The 17,539-nt window shown below is 58.9% G+C and overlaps 3 protein-coding genes across 3 annotated transcripts; 2 read left to right on the forward strand and 1 right to left on the reverse strand.

Moving 5' to 3' along the window:
- Nucleotides 1-921: 921 nt before the first annotated feature.
- PHYSODRAFT_482333 (hypothetical protein) lies at nucleotides 922-2,751 on the forward strand (the record flags this gene model as incomplete). Its single annotated transcript, XM_009521107.1, has 3 exons — nucleotides 922-1,426; nucleotides 1,553-1,641; nucleotides 1,831-2,751. Coding segments are annotated over 3 exons (1,515 nt in total), but the record flags the coding sequence as incomplete, so codon positions are not given.
- Nucleotides 2,752-10,033: 7,282 nt separating this feature from the next.
- Nucleotides 10,034-12,332, reverse strand: PHYSODRAFT_253124 (hypothetical protein; the record flags this gene model as incomplete). Its single annotated transcript, XM_009521108.1, has 4 exons — nucleotides 10,034-10,536; nucleotides 10,566-11,797; nucleotides 11,890-12,175; nucleotides 12,266-12,332. The coding sequence occupies 4 exons, from the start codon at nucleotides 12,330-12,332 to the stop codon at nucleotides 10,034-10,036; spliced, it is 2,088 nt and encodes a 695-aa protein (XP_009519403.1).
- Nucleotides 12,333-16,015: 3,683 nt separating this feature from the next.
- PHYSODRAFT_325261 (hypothetical protein) lies at nucleotides 16,016-16,582 on the forward strand (the record flags this gene model as incomplete). Its single annotated transcript, XM_009521109.1, has 2 exons — nucleotides 16,016-16,134; nucleotides 16,417-16,582. The coding sequence occupies 2 exons, from the start codon at nucleotides 16,016-16,018 to the stop codon at nucleotides 16,580-16,582; spliced, it is 285 nt and encodes a 94-aa protein (XP_009519404.1).
- Nucleotides 16,583-17,539: the final 957 nt, after the last annotated feature.

The raw sequence follows: 17,539 nt of genomic DNA on the forward strand, positions 1-17,539 counted from the left end.
TGTCGTAGGGCGTCGAGCCTTGGGCGTGCGGCGTTATCGGGCCGGCGTTTCCTCGGAGTTCCCGTCGGGCGTGCGGCGTTATCGGGCCTACACGGGGGGTCTTGTGCACGGCGGTTATCAGGCCGGTGCGGTCCTTCGCCTAGGCAGCGCGTTATCGGGCGCCCACCTAAACGGTATACGTTTAACGTGCCTTTGTTCCAGCACGGGTCTGTGGGGGGTGAGCACCCGAACCAGCAAACGACGGGGGGCCGCGATATCGAGGCGGCTCTACTTGCCGGCGCTTGGTGGTTCCCCTGGAACCTCGGAGAAGACGGGAGGTCTTTGTGGTTCAGAGAAATTTCGGGACTGAGTCCTTACCCTATCCTATGCCCTAGCTACTGGCTACTCCGTACTACTGCTTGCTAAGCCTATCGTTCTGTGCCTATCCCTACTTCTGTCGTGCTTGCACTGCCGTCCTTCAACCTGATTTGCGTGGCGCAATCAAGATCTTACCTCGGCACGTTTTGGTCGGCGGGGGTTAGGGTCGGCGCGTTTTGCTCGGCGGGGTTTAGGGTCGGCGCGTTTTGCAGAACCGGGTGCGCTGGTCGACCCGTCGGATGATTACGCGTCGCACTGGATTCTGGCACCGTGTCTCACGGCCCATCACCCACGCCGACTTTCCCGTCGAGCTCGGCCCTGCGTCGCGCCCATCAATCCGCGTCGCGTTCCATCAGCCGCGTCGAAGTCCATCACTCGCGTCCCGGCGCCTTCTTCCTCCGGCGCCCGGCGCGCCCACTTCTTCCGCGGGGTACTACACCACATTCGTCTCGCTGCCACGCACGCGCACTCGTGTCGTCGCAGAACCTGCCCCGCGCCTTCGCTTCGTCTCGACACCATCGCGTTTTCTGCCCTCGCAGTCCGCTTCGCGGTACTCCAAGCTTCATGGCTCGCCGCCACGACGTCGACGTCAACGACATCGACCTGGAGGAAGAACAGCTTGACACCGACGACCTCGAGGCCGCTGGCTGCGCGGTTTGTGCCCTCGGCGCGCATCGTCCTCGCCTCCCCGTCGCGCCCCAAGTCCAGCTTCCGGCTTCAGGCGCCCCCGTCCACTCGGTGACTGCTCTTGTCGCCGACGCGCACACTCTCCAGCGCGAGAACCAGGAGCTGCGCGCCGAGTACGAACTCGTCTCAGCGCACAATGCGGGCTTGGCTACTCACGCGTCCGTGCTGCATGACCGCAATCTCGCGATCTTGCATCGTGCTCGCGAGGGTTATCGCCAAGGCATGATCCGGCTCGAGCAGGCGCTCCTCTCCCGGGAGCACGCTGAGCGGGACTACGCCGTCCTGGAGGACCGAGTGGCCGACTTCCGCGCTCGTGCTGAGCGCGCCGACGCTGCCGAGGCTCTACTCCGCGCCGAGCGAGGCTCCTCGACAGAGCAATATCGTGATCTTCAAGCTCAGCTCCGGGCGGCACGAAACTAGGTCACTGACTTGACTGCCCAACTCGCACGCGCTCCTGCTACGCCGCCTCCCTCCACCGTGTCGCTAGCGCGGCTGTTTGCTGGACAAGGCGAGCGCGACGACGCGCGCGCCGAGCGTGACGACCTTCGCGTCGACCTCGCAGCCGCCCAAGCCGCCCTCGCTCCTGTCCAAGCGCGCGTGGCCGCCGCCGAAGCTGAACGAGATCACATGCGGCAGCTCGTGGCCACTGCCGAGCAGCAGCGCGATGCCGCCCTCGCCGAGCGTGACCGCGTGACCCGCGTTCTCATGGTCGTCGAGCAAGAGCGTGGCGGGGCCCTCGACATGCGAGATCAAGTGCGTCGCGCCTCCACGGCCCTGAGACGCGAGCGAGACGCTGCTGTCACCGAGAGGGACCGGGCACGTCAAGCCGTGGCCGCCCTTGAGCAGCGGCGAGACGCTGCCGTCGCCGAGAGAGATCAGGCTCGTCAGGCCTTGACCGCTCTGGAGCAGCAGCGCGCCCCTGTCGACGAAGAGCTCCGCGCGGCCCGTGCGTCGCTTTCTCAGAGCCGCATGGAGATCGAGGCGGCCCAGAACCTGAACGTCCCGCTGCAGGACGGCCTTCGGCGCGTCAACGCGCTCTTAGTGGCCCACGCTGAGGAGCTCCGCCGCGGCGCGACGCGTATTCACGAGCTGGAGGAGTCAGTGGCTACTGCTACGACTCTCCGTGTGGCCGCCGAGTCCGAGATGGCGCGGGCTCAAGCCGGCGAACTTTGCGCCACATCTCGCGCGGCGCAGTATCGAGCTGGGTGGCTGTCCACGCGGCGGTCGTCTCAGCAGCGTCGAGGAGCAGTCGGCGCCCAGACCCATCGTCTCAGCGCTCGCGTCGCCGAGCTGGAGGAGGAGCGCGACTTGGCCATCCGAGAGCGCGACGAACGCGCTGTGGCTTGGCGTCGGATGCTTCGAGACGCGCGTCGGGGCCGAGAGCTGGCGCGGCGGGTGCGCGACGAGCTTGCTGATCGTCTCGCCGGCGTCGTAACGCGTGTAGGCGGGCAGATCGACACCGCTGACCTGGTTAGGCGACTCGAAGCCACTTTCACGGCGGAGATCGACGGTGCGATCCCCCTCCCCCCTGCTATTCCTACGTCCGCAGCAGTTCCTGTGGCATCCGCGGTTCCTGTTCCTGCTCCAACTGCGTCGAGCTCTGGTGCCCGGGCGGACTCGTCGGCTTCGACGGCGGGCTCGACGACTGGCGCTTCCCCTCCAGCAGGTCCTTCGGGCTCCCGTCCTGTTCCGACTTCGTCCGCTGCCTCGTCCTCGTCGGGTTTTCGGCGACCTCGACACGGCGCGTCGAGTCGTTCGGGTTCTCAGTCACGCGCGTCTAGGCCGTCAGGAGTGGCGTCCGCTACGTCGTCTGGTTCTTCGCCCCTTCGACGTAGTCGACGGCTCTCTATCATGGCCGACACTGCGGCCTCCGACAACGCCGCTGCGCAGGCCTCATCTGCAGCTACGTCCTCCGCGGCCGCTGCAGCTGCAGCGCGCGCACGAGAGGACGCGTCGCTCTTCGGCTCCGAGTCTTCGGACAGCGAGGACCAAGCGCGGCGAGCTCAGTCCAAGCGCCGCCGGCTGCATAGCCCCGAGTCTCGCTCACGGTCGCCGGCGCGTCCGCCTCCACGTTCGCAGTCACGTTCCCGGACACCCCCGCGCTCCCGTTCTGCTTCGCGTTCGCGTTCCCGCTCGGCCTCTCGTTCGCGTTCGCACTCGCCTCCACGCTCGCGCTCGCGTTCTCGCTCGCCCTCCTTGGCGTCGACGCGTTCGGCCGGCTCAACGCGTTCGGCGCACGCGGCGGGGTCGGTGCACTCGGCGGGGTCGGCGGCCTCGCGTCACTCTTCTCCTGCACGGCCGACGCACTCCTCGTCGAGGGGCCGTGCGGCAGCCGGAGCTGGACCAGGCACTGGTCCGGGCGATTCGGGCGACTCCAGTGGCAACGACTCGTCCGCTTCCTCGTCGTCCCGCGCCTCGTCCTCGAGCACCGCCTCCAGCGGCTCGGCGGGGAGTGCTCCGGCGGCGCCCTTCTTCGACCCTGTGATTCCGCCTGCCGGAACTCCGTCTGGCTGGCGGCAGCCTCGCTACGCTCCTAGGCCCAAGCGGGTACGACGTCTCCGCCTTCATCTCATCACCGTGCAGGAGTTGGAACGCTCTTTCTGCCGCCGCCCGGCTGGATCATTCCGCGCCGTGTTCCCCCCGCGCCTGCGAACTGGAACCGCGCCCTCGTGACTCTGGCCAACGTCGACGCGCTATACGCGACTCTGCCGTGGCGCTACCTCGCTCAAGCCGCTGAGGCGCTTCTCTTCGCGTCCGGCGACGCGGCGTTCCGCCCATTCCTACGTCGGCTCCGGCACCACATCGAGCACTGGGCTCAGGCGTACTGGGAGGCCACCCATGAGCTCTTCGTGCAGGGCGCGGCGTGGAAAAGGTGGCGCACGGCGCGCAACTCGCGTCGCTCACACGCGGGCAACCACCTCAACAGCCTGTTGCAGCTGGTGGTTGGGCTGTTCCAGCAAGGGCTCGCAGACATGGACCTCTTGCTGGACCCAATGGTGCTTCACTTTCCGTCCGCGCACACGTCGATCGGACGGTGGTATCCAGGCCTCCAGCACACGACGTTGCAAGCCGCGCTCGGCGACATCGACGCGCAGGAGTCCTGGCGCCGGTTCTATCGGACGCCGCTCACTGTGGCCGAGATGGACGCCAACGTACGCTGCCGAGTGACGCGCGATCACCCAGCCTTCCATGTGCCGCGTCTTGCAGGTAAGTTTGTCCAGCAGGTTTGAGTCTTGGCCCATCGTTGCAGTCCGTTGCGTTTAGTTGTTGTAGCCGTAACTTCAACACGTAGCCTTGATCTTTTCCCTTGTTTCTTTCCACTTCTCCACATCTTTTATGAGACGGCCCTCCGCCGTCCCATCTTCAGCAACAGGCTGGTCCTCCTCACTTCCCTCATCCAATCCCTCGCTCCGGCCATTCCCAGAGTCGAGGCTTCCCACCAGTCCTCCCGTCGGCAGCCCCCCCGCCGACTTAGTCGCACCCGTGGGCGCTCACCCACCAGGCTCCACCGCCTCCGCATTCTCGTGCGACTGCATCGCCTCGAACCGGTTGCGTCCCGTGCGCTGGCGCAGGAAGTCGTACAGCAACCCGCCGCAATTCAGATCGAGCTCGTCGACCCACGTTGTGTCCGGGTAGCCTTTCCATTTGACTTCGAACTCGCGTCGCGTGCGCCCATACCGGGTAGCCCGCCCCTCGCGCACATTCACGATCTTCTCGACCTCGAAGACGTCGTCCTCCAGCTCGCGCGTGGCTTCCCAGCTATCCTCGGGCAAGAGCTCCTCGTCGAAGTCGAAGCGCTCCTCGGCCGGCACCGTCAGCTGCGTCGCGGGTCGCGACGGGAATTCCCGGACGGGCTTCAGCTTGGAGATGTGGACGACGGGGTACAGCTGATAGGGCGTACCCGTCGTCTCGAGGCGCACTGCGAACGCGCTGACCAGCTCGGCGACGCGGAAGGGTCCGTGCCACATGTGCGCGAGTTTGCGCGCATACCCCGGCTTCACCCGATCCAGGTACAGCCAAACTTGCGAGCCCGTCGCGATCTCATGTCGCGTCGCGTTTTCAGTTTGTCGACGCGCTCTCTCGTCGACGGCCTCTCGGACTAACTCCAACGCTTGTGCCCTTGTCACCTTGTAGTGTCGCTGAATACGGAGCCTCCACCGCCTCGCCTCGGCGTCCCGGGTCGACGTGTTCCCGACGGCCAGCGTCGCTTCCAGCGTCGACCGAGGATCCCAGCCGTGCACTAAGAAGAACGGGGTTTCATTCCTCGTCCGGTCGTGCGACGTGTTTAGCGCGAAGGTAAGACGCTCGGCGTATTCGTCCCAGTCGCGTTGGTCGACGTCTGCGATGTACATCTTGATCGCTCTTGTAACCGTCTGCACCATCCGTTCTGCAGCACCGTTGGCTTGGGGACGATAAGCAAGCGTCGCTCGCTGTCTCTGACCCATGAGTTTGCTGAACGCCTTGAAGAAGTCGGACATGAAGCCCGGCTCGCGGTCGTGGCGGATAGCCTCGCTCGCGCCGAAGCGCCTGAACACCGCCTCCTCGTACGCCTCGGCCACCGTCTGCGCGGTTCGTGACGCATTCGCTTTGACCACGACGAACCCCGTGAAGAGGTCGACCCAGACTAACAGCTCTGTGTTGCCTTTGTAGGATGCCGGCAACGACGGAATATGGTCCATGGCAATGACCTGGAACGGGTACGTCGCGACGATGTTGCCCGGCGACTCGCCCTGGATGGTCGGCCGACCCTTTCCCGTCTCGCAGTCGGTGCATTCGCCGACGTAGCGCTGGACGCTTCTGAAGATCCCTGGCCAATGGAAGTGGCGCCTCACGCGTTGGTACGTGCGGCTAATACCCTGGTGTCCGCCTTCCAGGCTCGCGTGATAGTGGTGTACATCTTCCCGAAGAGTCTCCCGGATCACCAGCTTCATCATCACATCGCGATCCTCGGCGGAATCGTCGCGTCTCGGCTGGTAGTTGAGCAGCCCGCCTTCACCCTCTTCGTACTGAGGCGCAAGCTTTTGGAAGTTCTTCACCTCGCGCCGAGATAGGTCTCCGACGTCGCCACGGAGATACTTCTTGAGGTTGACGATCCAGACCTCTTCGTCCTGAGCGACGCGGATGCGGTCCAGGCGCAGTCGTTGCACCACCAGCTCCTCCAGGACTTCTGGAGGTCGGACCCTACGTGTTGTCGTGCGTGCGGCAGCCGAGCGCGTCGTCACAGCGAGGACTTGTGCTGTCCCGCGTCCCGCGTCCATGGCCTTCCCGGCGGGGTCATCTGCGCCGCGCGTTTTCGCGTCGCGATTTTCCGCGTCGCGATTTTCCGAGTCGAGGTTTTCCGAGTCGAGGTTTTCCGCGTCGAGATTATCCGCGTCGGGACTGGCTGGAGACGCCATCCCGGGACTCGATGCCCGTGGTCGGATGACTTCTTCCAAGCGATTCAGCGTCTTCAGATCTTGAATCTCTTCGGGGCTGTGCGCGTTGCGGCCTCCTTGACGCTGCAGAGCTTGTCCAGCCAGCATGTCGGCACTCGCGTTCCAGTCTCGTCGTACGTGGAAGAGTTCGTGGCGCGGCCATGCCTGGAGTGCGTTTCGCGTCTTTTGTCGCAGCAGCTTCAGCCCCGGGGAATTGCAGTCCATCTCGTCCCGCATCTGCCTGATGACAAGGTTGGAGTCTCCGCATACGACGAGTCGGGTGACGTCGTCAAGCTCCTCTAGAAGAGAACATCCGAGCAGCAGCCCGCGGTATTCCGCCTCGTTGACCGTGAGGTCCGTCGCATATCCCGACGCGGCGCGCACGATCTCCCAGTTCGGCAGCTGCCAAATGACGGCACTGTATGCTCCGCCTTCTCGCTTCGCCTTGGCCGATCCGTCAAATCTCAAAACGTGCAAGACCTCGTCGCGCGCCACGTCGGGGACTGGAATGACTACAATCCTGGACGCCCGTCTCCGTGGGGCGATCTCTTCTAGCGCCGCGTCGACGAAGGCTCGCGGGGTAATGCTCGCGGCCAGCGCGCCGAGGAGTTCTTCTTCTCCCTTCATGGATCGGCAGATTTCCAACTTCCACGGCGAGAGGATCGCGGCCCACTGTGACAGTCGCCCCTGTAGTCCTTTGGACCGGAACAACCAGGCGAGTGTCGCGTGACGTGTCAAGACGCGGACCGGTCTCCCTGCTAGCATCGTGTAGCACTCGTTTAAGACGCGCAACAGGGCCAAGATCTCCTTTTCGACGATGTCGTAGTTCAGCTCGTTGGGCTTCAACGTACGACTGGTGAACTTCACAGGCATGTACACTTCGTCGTGGACCTGCGTGAGCACCCCTGAGATGGCCCAGTCGCTGGCGTACACGATCACGACGGATTCTCGGTTCGCGTCGAAGTGCTTCAACATTGGGGTCTCGGCGAGTTTTGCCTTCAGCGCGTCGAAGGCGCGCGTCGCGTGCGTCCACTTCTCATGTCCGCGGACTTCTGGATGCGTGACGTACTCGCTGAAGTCGGTCTCCGTCAGCGAATACAGCGCGGTTGCATACACCGCAAAGTCTGCAATGAACCGGTGGTAGTAATTGAGGCTACCCAAGAACGGTTGCAGGCCCTTGATCGTGCGCGGGAACTCGAGCGACGTCAGCGACTCCAGATTCTTCGGCTTCGCCTCGACACCGAGTCCTGAGACTCGGTGGCCCAGGTAGTCGACCTTGGACATGCCCCACTCGCTCTTCTCGACACTGATGGACAAGTGCCACTGCTCGCAGACATCCAGCAAGCGTTCGACCTTCTCGCACAGGTCGTCCCACGACGTGCCCCCGATGAGGATGTCGTCGATGTACGACCTCCGTCCCAGAACGGAGTGAATACCTGGCTTCACCGGTTCGCCGTCTTCAAAGACGTCCCGAGTGCTGCCATCCGGGGACAGCTTCATGAACCCGTAGAGCGCGTTGTCGATCAAGCGTTGGTAAATCTGCGGCGCGTTGCACAGGCCGAACGGCATACGCAGCCATTCGTACAGTCCCATCGGCGTGATGAAGGCTGAGGTGAGCCGGGCCCGGTCTGTCATGGGGACGACCCAGAAGCCGCTCGCCATGTCGAGGGAGCAGTACCACAGATACTTGTCCAAGTCTTCGAGCAAGTCGTTGACGAGCGGCATGGGGTAAATCATCAACTGTGTCAGCCCGTTGATGAGCCTGTAGTCAATGCAAAGCCGGATATCGACGCCGTTCTCCTTTATGATCACGACAATGGGCGACGCCCACGGCGACTTCGACTTCTGGATCATCCTCGTGCTCAGCAGCCCTTTGATCAAGTCGGCGACCTTCTCTCGAAACTGCGGCGGGATTTTCCGGACGCGTTGCGCGACGGGTTTTGCGTCGCCCACGTCGATGTCGCAGACAACACCCAGGGCGGCCGTCGGCAAGGCGTTGCCTTTGCCGATCAACCACTTCCGTCGCTTCCAGATGATTTGGCGTAGCCGCGTTTCTTGTCTCGCGGCTTCCTCGGGCGGGAGTCCAGTCGGCATGCCGACCTTCAAGTCCTCGATCTTTACCTCGGCGGTCAGCGAGACGTCTGGCAGCACTGCCATCTCAGACTCGAGATCCTCTACGAAGAGGTCGGACCCCTCGTGGATGAGGACCGCGTCGTCTTCCTCCTGCTCATCAGGTTTCGCCTCGTCGAAATTCGGCTCGGCGGGGTTTGGTCCGTCGAGTTTTGGCTCGGCGAGTTCCGACTCCGGCGATTATTCCATCGCAGCGCTTCCAGCCACAGTCGGAGGCATATCGGGTTCGCTTTCCACCGCCTCCTCGTCCGTATCCGGCTTGTGGTCGTCGGGTGGCAAGTCTACCCCCCTTCCCTTCGGCGCTTCCGCGACAGCCGCCAACACTGGGGTCACGGCGCGTCGCGTCCCGAGTTGTCTCGACTCCGGGCGCAAGATGGCTTTAGGCGTCGGGTATGAGGGGCGATCCGTCATCGGTCCGTCGAGCTCGACTGGGATCCAGTTCATCTCCGCGTCACGCGTCGCGCCGTACGCCAGATTCTGCCACTGCTTGTACCGGGTGGAGCCCAGTCGGATGAATCCACGGTTCCGAGGCTGGCCGTCAGACGGCGTCCACCACCCAAGCGTTTCATGCGCGTCGAGGGTTATCGCTGCGTCTCCGATGTTCGTGACACGCAGGTACGTTTCCTTTCCGACTCTCCCCTTGACAAAGGTAGTCACCCACGACTCTGCCCTTGTCACCCACAGGAACGGCGCGTTTCGATCCGGCCTCAGCAAGACTTCATGCGTGTCTCCTGGTTCGAGCCTCACAGGCGTCTTGACGTTGACCGGGTGCATCCGTGCGCCGTATAGCGGTCTTCGTCCGATCATCTGGATATGCACCTCGTCGGGGAGGCACGCCGCGCCATCCGCAGTGTCGATGCGCACTCCAGCGGGCACCATGAAGTTCATTCCCAGGATTGCGTGTTGGCCGACCAAGTCGTCGACCCACAGGTGCATGTAGTACACCAAGTTCCCAGCCAAGGTAATCTTGACTCTGGTTCTCCCCACCGTGTAATATGTCGCATCACGAATTCCCACACACTCTTGCGTGATCTCCGTGTCAATCAGGCAGCCTACCTCACGAGCAAAGGTGGTGTCCAGGATGGACACCTCGGCACCTGTGTCGAGCAATAACACAGCACGGCGGTTGTTCAGCTTTCCATGAATCTAGGCCTGCTTGTACCACTTGTGCGGCGCGTAATGTTTCCAGTATCCGCGTCGCTCTCCTGGTTGCAAGTCGATCTCGTCCAGGGGTGGTTCACGTGCAAACTCGTCGTCCGTCGTACGTCGGACCGCCGAGATTCGCGGCGCGCGTCCTTGCGTGGTACGTTCCGGGTTGTTTTCACATGTATTATCATTCAGGGAAGTCGGGCTCTCACTAACCACTTCTCGCGACTTCTTGGTCACATATGCATAGACGAAAACAGGTCGCTCGTCTCGTACTGGTTTCCAAGCCAGCGAGCGTCCTAGTTTAACATCTTCTCGGCGGCCGGCGGCAGCATTCCCGCGTGTTTATTCGGGTCAAACCACTGGCGCAATTGGTTGAAGAACTCCTCCATCGGGCATTCTCCGGCTTCGTGCACGTCACCGCAGGCCTTGCACATCCTCAAGCATCGCTCCGTCGGGTGCTGGCCACCACACTTCTGACACGTCAACAACTTCCAGCAGTCTCCTTCGACATGGCGACGTGAACCACAGTGGCGGCACCGCGGGCGGTCGCGTCCCGAGTCGTCGGGATCGAAGTTACGACGCGCCGGCTCTTCCGGCGGGGCCTGTCCCGCGACGAACAACTTGGCGCGTTCTTCGTCCGCCTCGTCTTGGTCGTACTGGCGATCGTCGCTGTCGCGACTTTCGCGTTCCAAGTCGTACTCGTCCGACGCGAAGTGAATCGCATGCACGGCGCGCGCCGGCTGAGTCGGCGGGGTCGGCGCCTTTGGCGGAACTTGTTCGAGCCGAAGGAAGTCTTTTTCTGGTGAGCCAATCCACGTTGTCGGGCACGCAGCTTCTTCTCCAGCGCCTCGGAGTCGGCGACCTCCATCAGCGTGAGACGCGAGGCGAGTTCGGCCTCCTGCGTGTCCACCGTCCGGATGAAATGCTCGGCGTGTTCGCGCTTCTTTTCAGTCGTGCCCTCGGCGTATGGGATGTTGGCCCTCAAGCCCGCGACGTTGAGCCGGTACAAGTAATCCAGAGGGGTCTCGTCGGGTCGCTGAGCCGCATGGTAGTAGCGACTGGCCATTGATACGCCCTTGCCGCAGTACTGCACCCGGAATTGCTCCATCAGCTCGGTCCATGATTTCTTGACCTTCCTGGGCAACTGGAGATACCATTGGCGCGCAGGGCCGCTCATTAGATCGCTGAACTGCCCGCACACTTCTTCGCCCGCCATCCCGTCGCGCCGCGCGGCGGACTTCAGACGGTTGAGCCACAGTCTGGCTTTCTCTTCGCTGGCGTCCCGTCCCGAGAACTCTTTCAGCTTGGAAGATGCTGAGAGGCGTACGCGGGCGAGGGCTACGCCGCCGGCTGTCGCCGTCGAGACGGCGGCCGTGGTTCTTGGCACTCCGATGTCCAAGTCGAACAGGTCATCGGGGTCGTCCGCGTCGCGTCGAGTTCTGGACCTCGTCGAAGAACGCGAACTGACCGACTCCATGGCGACATCCGCTGCCTCCTGGGGGCGAGCCACCGTGGGTGTGGGATTCGCGGGCGGCTTCGGCCCCGTCGGAATTGCGGCCGTGTCGGCGCGCGGGGTGTTCATCACTGTCGTCTGCATCAGCTTGATGATAGATTCTCTCAAGGCCTTGGGAAGCACCTCCTCGGCGGGTTTCGTCACCTCTGTGCGTGTGGGCGCCGCGGATAGCTGCATGACGCGCGGCGGCCGGTTCATGGGCATGCGCTTGGGCGACTCGAAACTGCTGTCGGAGTCCACGCTCGATTGGTATCGAGGTGGAGGCGAGGGCGTGGTCGTCGAAGTCTGGGCTGGACCCGCCGAGGGGCTCGGCGCGTCTTGGCCCGTCGCGGAACTCGTCGCGTCTTGTTTGACGGGTCCGGCGAGAATCGTCAAGGGCTCCTGCACGACGCGAATCGCACGTAACCAAGATTTGAGGTCCCAATCGCACAGCCTCTCCATCTCGAAAGCCCCCAGCACGAACCCCGAGTCACGCAGCATCTGGAAGAGAGTCGGCGCGGCGTGGGCAACGCTGGTGAGTCTATCGAAGTCCGGCGCCACGACGGGCCTGTGAAGTTGCTCATCAGCATGGGCTTGAGGAAGACCAAGATTGGGTCTTGTTCTAGCAGACGGAAGAGCTCCGTGCGCGCCACGACGTACCGTACCTCCTCGACGGTGTACTGACGTCCCGTGTCCTTGCCTTGCGGCTTGGACAGCGACTCCTCCGCCGAGTCCGGCGCGCGCAGCTTCTTTTTCTTCCTCTTGGGCGACTTGCGCTTCGTGGCTGCCTTGGCGGTGGGTTGTTGTTGGTCGTCGGCCTTTGCAGGCTTCCGACTGGTAGGACCGCGACTTGCGTCGCGGCCCTTCGCTGCTCCCTCGACGGGAGCCGCATCGGGAACGGCAAACTGTTCTTCGTAGCCCTCCTGGTCGTCGCTGGCCCCGTGGACTGTCGTGAAGGTTCCGTCAGAGCTCCACGACGCGACAGGTCTCTCACTGTGCTCTCTTGCGGTCGGCGACCTTCCAGTCGACTGCGCACCTGCCTCCGATGCCACTTGGATCGTTGGCCCGTCATTCGAAGTAGTACTCCCGGGTCGCGGCACCATTGTGGAGTAGCGCCCTCGCAGAAATCTCGCGAATGCGATCTCGCACAAACTCGGCGCGTCTGGATAGCGGTCGCGCCGAGCAAATTATTCCCGGTTGTTGGAGTAGCGTATCTTCGAAATACAGGCCCAAGTCTTCGCAGGCTTCGGAGTTGGGGGTTCTTGTGTTGACGCTTGTTCCTTGTCGTAGGACGTCGAGCCTTGGGCGTGCGGCGTTATCGGGCCGGCGTTTCCTCGGAGTTCCCGTCGGGCGTGCGGCGTTATCGGGCCTACACGGGGGGTCTTGTGCACGGCGGTTATCAGGCCGGTGCGGTCCTTCGCCTAGGCAGCGCGTTATCGGGCGCCCACCTAAACGGTATACGTTTAACGCGCCTTTGTTCCAGCACGGGTCTGTGGGGGGTGAGCACCCGAACCAGCAAACGACGGGGGGCCGCGATATCGAGGCGGCTCTACTTGCCGGCGCTTGGTGGTTCCCCTGAAACCTCGGAGAAGACGGGAGGTCTTTGTGGTTCAGAGAAATTTCGGGACTGAGTCCTTACCCTATCCTATGCCCTAGCTACTGGCTACTCCGTACTACTGCTTGCTAAGCCTATCGTTCTGTGCCTATCCCTACTTCTGTCGTGCTTGCACTGCCGTCCTTCAACCTGATTTGCGTGGCGCAATCAAGATCTTACCTCGGCACGTTTTGGTCGGCGGGGTTTAGGGTCGGCGCGTTTTGCAGAACCGGGTGCGCTGGTCGACCCGTCGGATGATTACGCGTCGCACTGGATTCTGGCACCGTGTCTCACGGCCCATCACCCACGCCGACTTTCCCGTCGAGCTCGGCCCTGCGTCGCGCCCATCAATCCGCGTCGCGTTCCATCAGCCGCGTCGAAGTCCATCACTCGCGTCCCGGCGCCTTCTTCCTCCGGCGCCCGGCGCCCACTTCTTCCGCGAGGTACGACCCCACACTGATGCGACGGATTGAATGATTGATGATATAGATATTACTTAGGTATAGAACAAATTAGAAACAGAAATACGGTAAAATCCCCCCAAAATACCAGAAAAACCTTAAACCTCGCTTTCACTTTATCATACAATATCACCCTCATGCATACAATTAATCGGCCTGCATTTAAAATAGCCACTAATTAATAAAAAAACAGTCGTTTTGGCACGTAATGAAAAGTAGACACCTGATGCATAAAAATAATCCACCCCCATTTTTTACACTCTCTATCAATATAGCTTGTAAAACACGCTCGAGCTTCTGTACAGGTGGCGTTCCTAGTCAGTAGATCCCGGCACGCTCACCGGCTTACAGTCCAGCTGATCATCGACATCCCCACTTGCAATATCAGGGCACTAAAGCACTCTGTGTGGGTGATCACCGCACTTAAAACACTTTTGGTCAAGATTGACAGCTGTGGAATTCGATTCGTGAATATTGCGGCGAGAATTCACAGTTTCGGTGGTCCAGTGCGTCTCCTTTGCGCTGGCTTGGATCAATTTTTCTAGATGTCTTAGGTGAAAGACCGAAACCTGCCATGAATTGACTTTTCCTGTGTGCCTAGGCTGCAGCTGGGTATAGATGTGGGCTTCGGGAAGAGCGCGGGACGGATCACCGTAGGTCTAGGACGAAGCCTACGAGGGAGATAGTGTTGAGTAGAGTGATGCCGACGGTGGTATGGTCGACCTCATGCTCAAATTAGTTTGTAGTGTCTAAAACCTGCTCATGTACACGACAAATACACAACAGCTGGTGTCAGAAGTGGTAGTACTGCCTGTACAGCCACAAAATTAGATATTATACAACAAATAAAATTAATTTGTAATCTTGTCTAAAATTAGCAACCTGTTTGGTCCGCGTTGTACACGCGATTTACTCCAAGGTCGAGCATTGTAGCGTGCACTTTTTTGGTGAAGGCTTCATTGATAGCGTTGAGGTCGGTGGGTGTATTTTGCCCGTGTGCCTCCTTGCATGCATTGAGAGCCTGTTGCGAGCCTTGACTGCGAGCCCCCAATTTTTAGCGGTATGATAGACCTTCATTCATTGCCGGCATCTCCTACATCTGCTTCTTCGCGGACGCAGCATCTGCCTGGTAATGTGATCTAAAAGTAGAGATAGAAAGTTTGGAAGAGGGGAAGTGGTGATAAAAAAGAGAAACTAATAGCACAAGAACCTTGCTCAAGAAGTATCTGCAGCTTGACATATGCGTATAATCTTTTTAGAGGGTAGTAAAGCCCTCAATCCATGCGGGAAATTCTTACAGACATGGAAGAGACCTCAAATTTCAGAGCGGGCTATTATATTAGAAAACCTTAAATTTCGAAGCTTCTTCGGTACGACTACATTACTTGCCGGAGGCCTAACGCTTTGGTCGCCACGGCCGCTACGTATGGTGTAAGCGGCGCGCATCTCATACAGTAAAAAGTGTCAATAATGTGGGCTGCACAATAGTGTGGCTGCGCAAATACCATAGGGCACACTAACAATGTTTACCAGCCCGCAGATGGTCTGACCCACACTATCCTTTCTGCGGTGTCCCCGTCGAAGAGAAGCAAGATGGTCACGTTCGTTGCCGTGAGTGCTCCACTTCGCCAGCTAACAGTAAAGAAAAGAGAACGATCACAAACCCACAGAAACCTAAGCAGCGAGCTCTTCGGCAGAATGTGCTAGCTGATTTCTTTCCCCTGGTGAGGAGTGAAGACAAAGAAACAGAATCCGACTCAAACACTGATATCAACCTTGCAACGAGTACTGCTGATAGCGCTGATACGAGGGTTGAAAAGGAAGGCGATGACTCCGTCGTGGTGCTAGATCCGGAGCGTCCGCAACATGCACGACGTGCCCCTCAAGTCGTCGCATTTCTAACGGATTGGACGCGTGTAGTGGCATACATGCAGGCGCTACATAAGGCCGGTCAGAGTCAGTTGCGCCTTCAAAGGCTGTGGTCAAGTTCCCAAGTCTCTTTACTGATAATCAGAAGGCGAACCTTCAAAAGGCTTGTCGCTGGTGGAAGGAGAAGGAAAGGCATCTCTCAAAGCATCGTCGATCCGTTGTTGCGACTCAAAACGGAGTCAAGAAGCGGATGCGTCGTAAAGCGGGGTCCGGGTGAGGCAGAAAGCGAGCGCCATGGGTTGAGTGGCTTTACAGCCAACGGCTTGGTGAGTTTTGCCGCCTGTGCAAGACTGGCATTAAACTCTCGCGCTCGTTACTGCAGCACTTTGCCGTTCACATTTTGACTAATATCGAGGGCAGCTTTCGCGCTACAACGCTGGACGACAAAGGAGGTAAGCTCCAAGACTGCGTCAACTACTGATGAATCCAACATTGCTGCAGCTGCATCGACATTGTGTCAAGAAAGCAGTGTGGAAAACTCGAGTGCAGCTCCGAAAAAGAAGAATAAATTAAGCGCAGCGTTGCTGCCCATCTCGGCAAAATGAAGGGTGCATTTGATAGTGCGAGATCTGGACAAGAACGAAGTCTTCAATATGGATGAAGCCCATTTTGTGGTGAATATGAATAACAAGCGGACGCTAGAATTTCGCGGAGACATGAGCATTCGATACCTGGATGTAGTGAGCGGTGGAGAGGGTATGACACTCGTCATTAAAATTAGGGGCGACGCTAGTGCGCATATGGAGCCTCCGATGGTCATATTCCAAAACAAGAACCTAAGCTATCCAATTGACAGTCCCAGATGATGTACCCGGTGTCACTTATCGGAGTGGGACAAAGGGCTGGATGGACCATCAAGTATTTCGCCACTGGGTCGCAGACGACACCTACAACCGGCGTCATCCGCGTGGCGAACACCAAGTCGTGTATGTTTACAACGCAAGTGGGCACAGCATCGAAGGGTGCAAGGACGAGTTATCCAGCAAGAACATGAGCATCAAATTTCTCCCTCCCAACGCGACCCAATTGTGCCAGTCTGCGGATTCCTTAGGAGATGTGGTCGACGGAATGGGAAAAAAGTTTCATTTGGAGCACAAGCAAGCTTTTTCCAAGCCAAATCGAACGAAAATGAGTAGGCAAACTCAGCAATCCAGGTAAGTAATTCTTTTTAGAGCTTGCAGCGCGTTGTGTGCGCACAATTAGTCAAAAAGTCGACAAGGACGGCGTGTCGTATCTCAGGAAGACAATGATTCTATGTGGGATGTCGAAGAACATCAACGGAGTGTGGGAGGAGTCGCAGCTTTCCAAGCACCTGCAAGTGATCATCGAGAAGTATCGCGATGAGTTTGAGGGGAAGAAGGCTGATTAAGCTCAGACATAATACACATTCATATTTTACATCTACCAAAGAGCTCCAAGGTTTCACTTCGCTCGGTCTCTAGGCATCACTGTAGTGATTGTACACTTCAACTGGTGACCGAGTTGTTTCTGGTACCCTCGCCACACACGTTGGAGTTAGAAGCTAAGACTTCGTATACTTGTTAGTAAAACACGATAGAATAGATTGGTCAAGCAGTTTTCCATAACGCATTCGACTCCACTTTTGATAAGCCTTTCTAACTAACGGTAGACTATTAGGCATCATATATAATCTGTGATTTGCATATTAGCGTGGCTGTATTATTGGTGTGGTGAGTAATTACTGTAGCTCACACTAATACTGTAGGCTGAGCCAGATTTCGGGTGGCGCAAATACCGTGGCCCACACTATTGACACTTTTTACTGTAGTCTAACGGATTTCACCGAATAGTACCCGGGCCACTATTCCGTTTTGCCTCCAAAAAGCTATCGTCATTAAGAGAGAGAGCGGAGGGGGTTAAACTGTGTAGGTCATCTAATAATTGGATCGCAACGGAAGGCAGGTCGGACTCAAATCCATATTAGTTTGTATTTACAGTATATGAGTAAGAAACAACATATATCGTGTGAATACTGACTATTTTTACACTTGGTAACGCCCCCTCATTTCAGTGCTAGATTTAGGTCTCTCATTAGTACCTGTTCTTTCTCGGTACGTCGATAAGGGGACATTATTAACGAAGTTATTAAGTTTTTAACAAAGTAATTTAGTTCGTAATACTACGTTACATTTATGCTCAGTAAGTTGCAACTAAACAATGTTGTATGGTCTTTAGAGGGGCTTATAATACGTGCAGGGCTTCTATTTTCTGATCCATATTCTAAATTACGGCGGGGTCTATTTTTATTTTTTGTGAAGGCCTTTTATTCGGTGAAATCTGTCAGAAACCCTGGCAGACAAATAAT

This window comes from Phytophthora sojae, assembly GCF_000149755.1.
Source record: "Phytophthora sojae unplaced genomic scaffold PHYSOscaffold_2, whole genome shotgun sequence".
NCBI classification, from domain to species: Eukaryota; Oomycota; class Peronosporomycetes; order Peronosporales; family Peronosporaceae; genus Phytophthora; species Phytophthora sojae.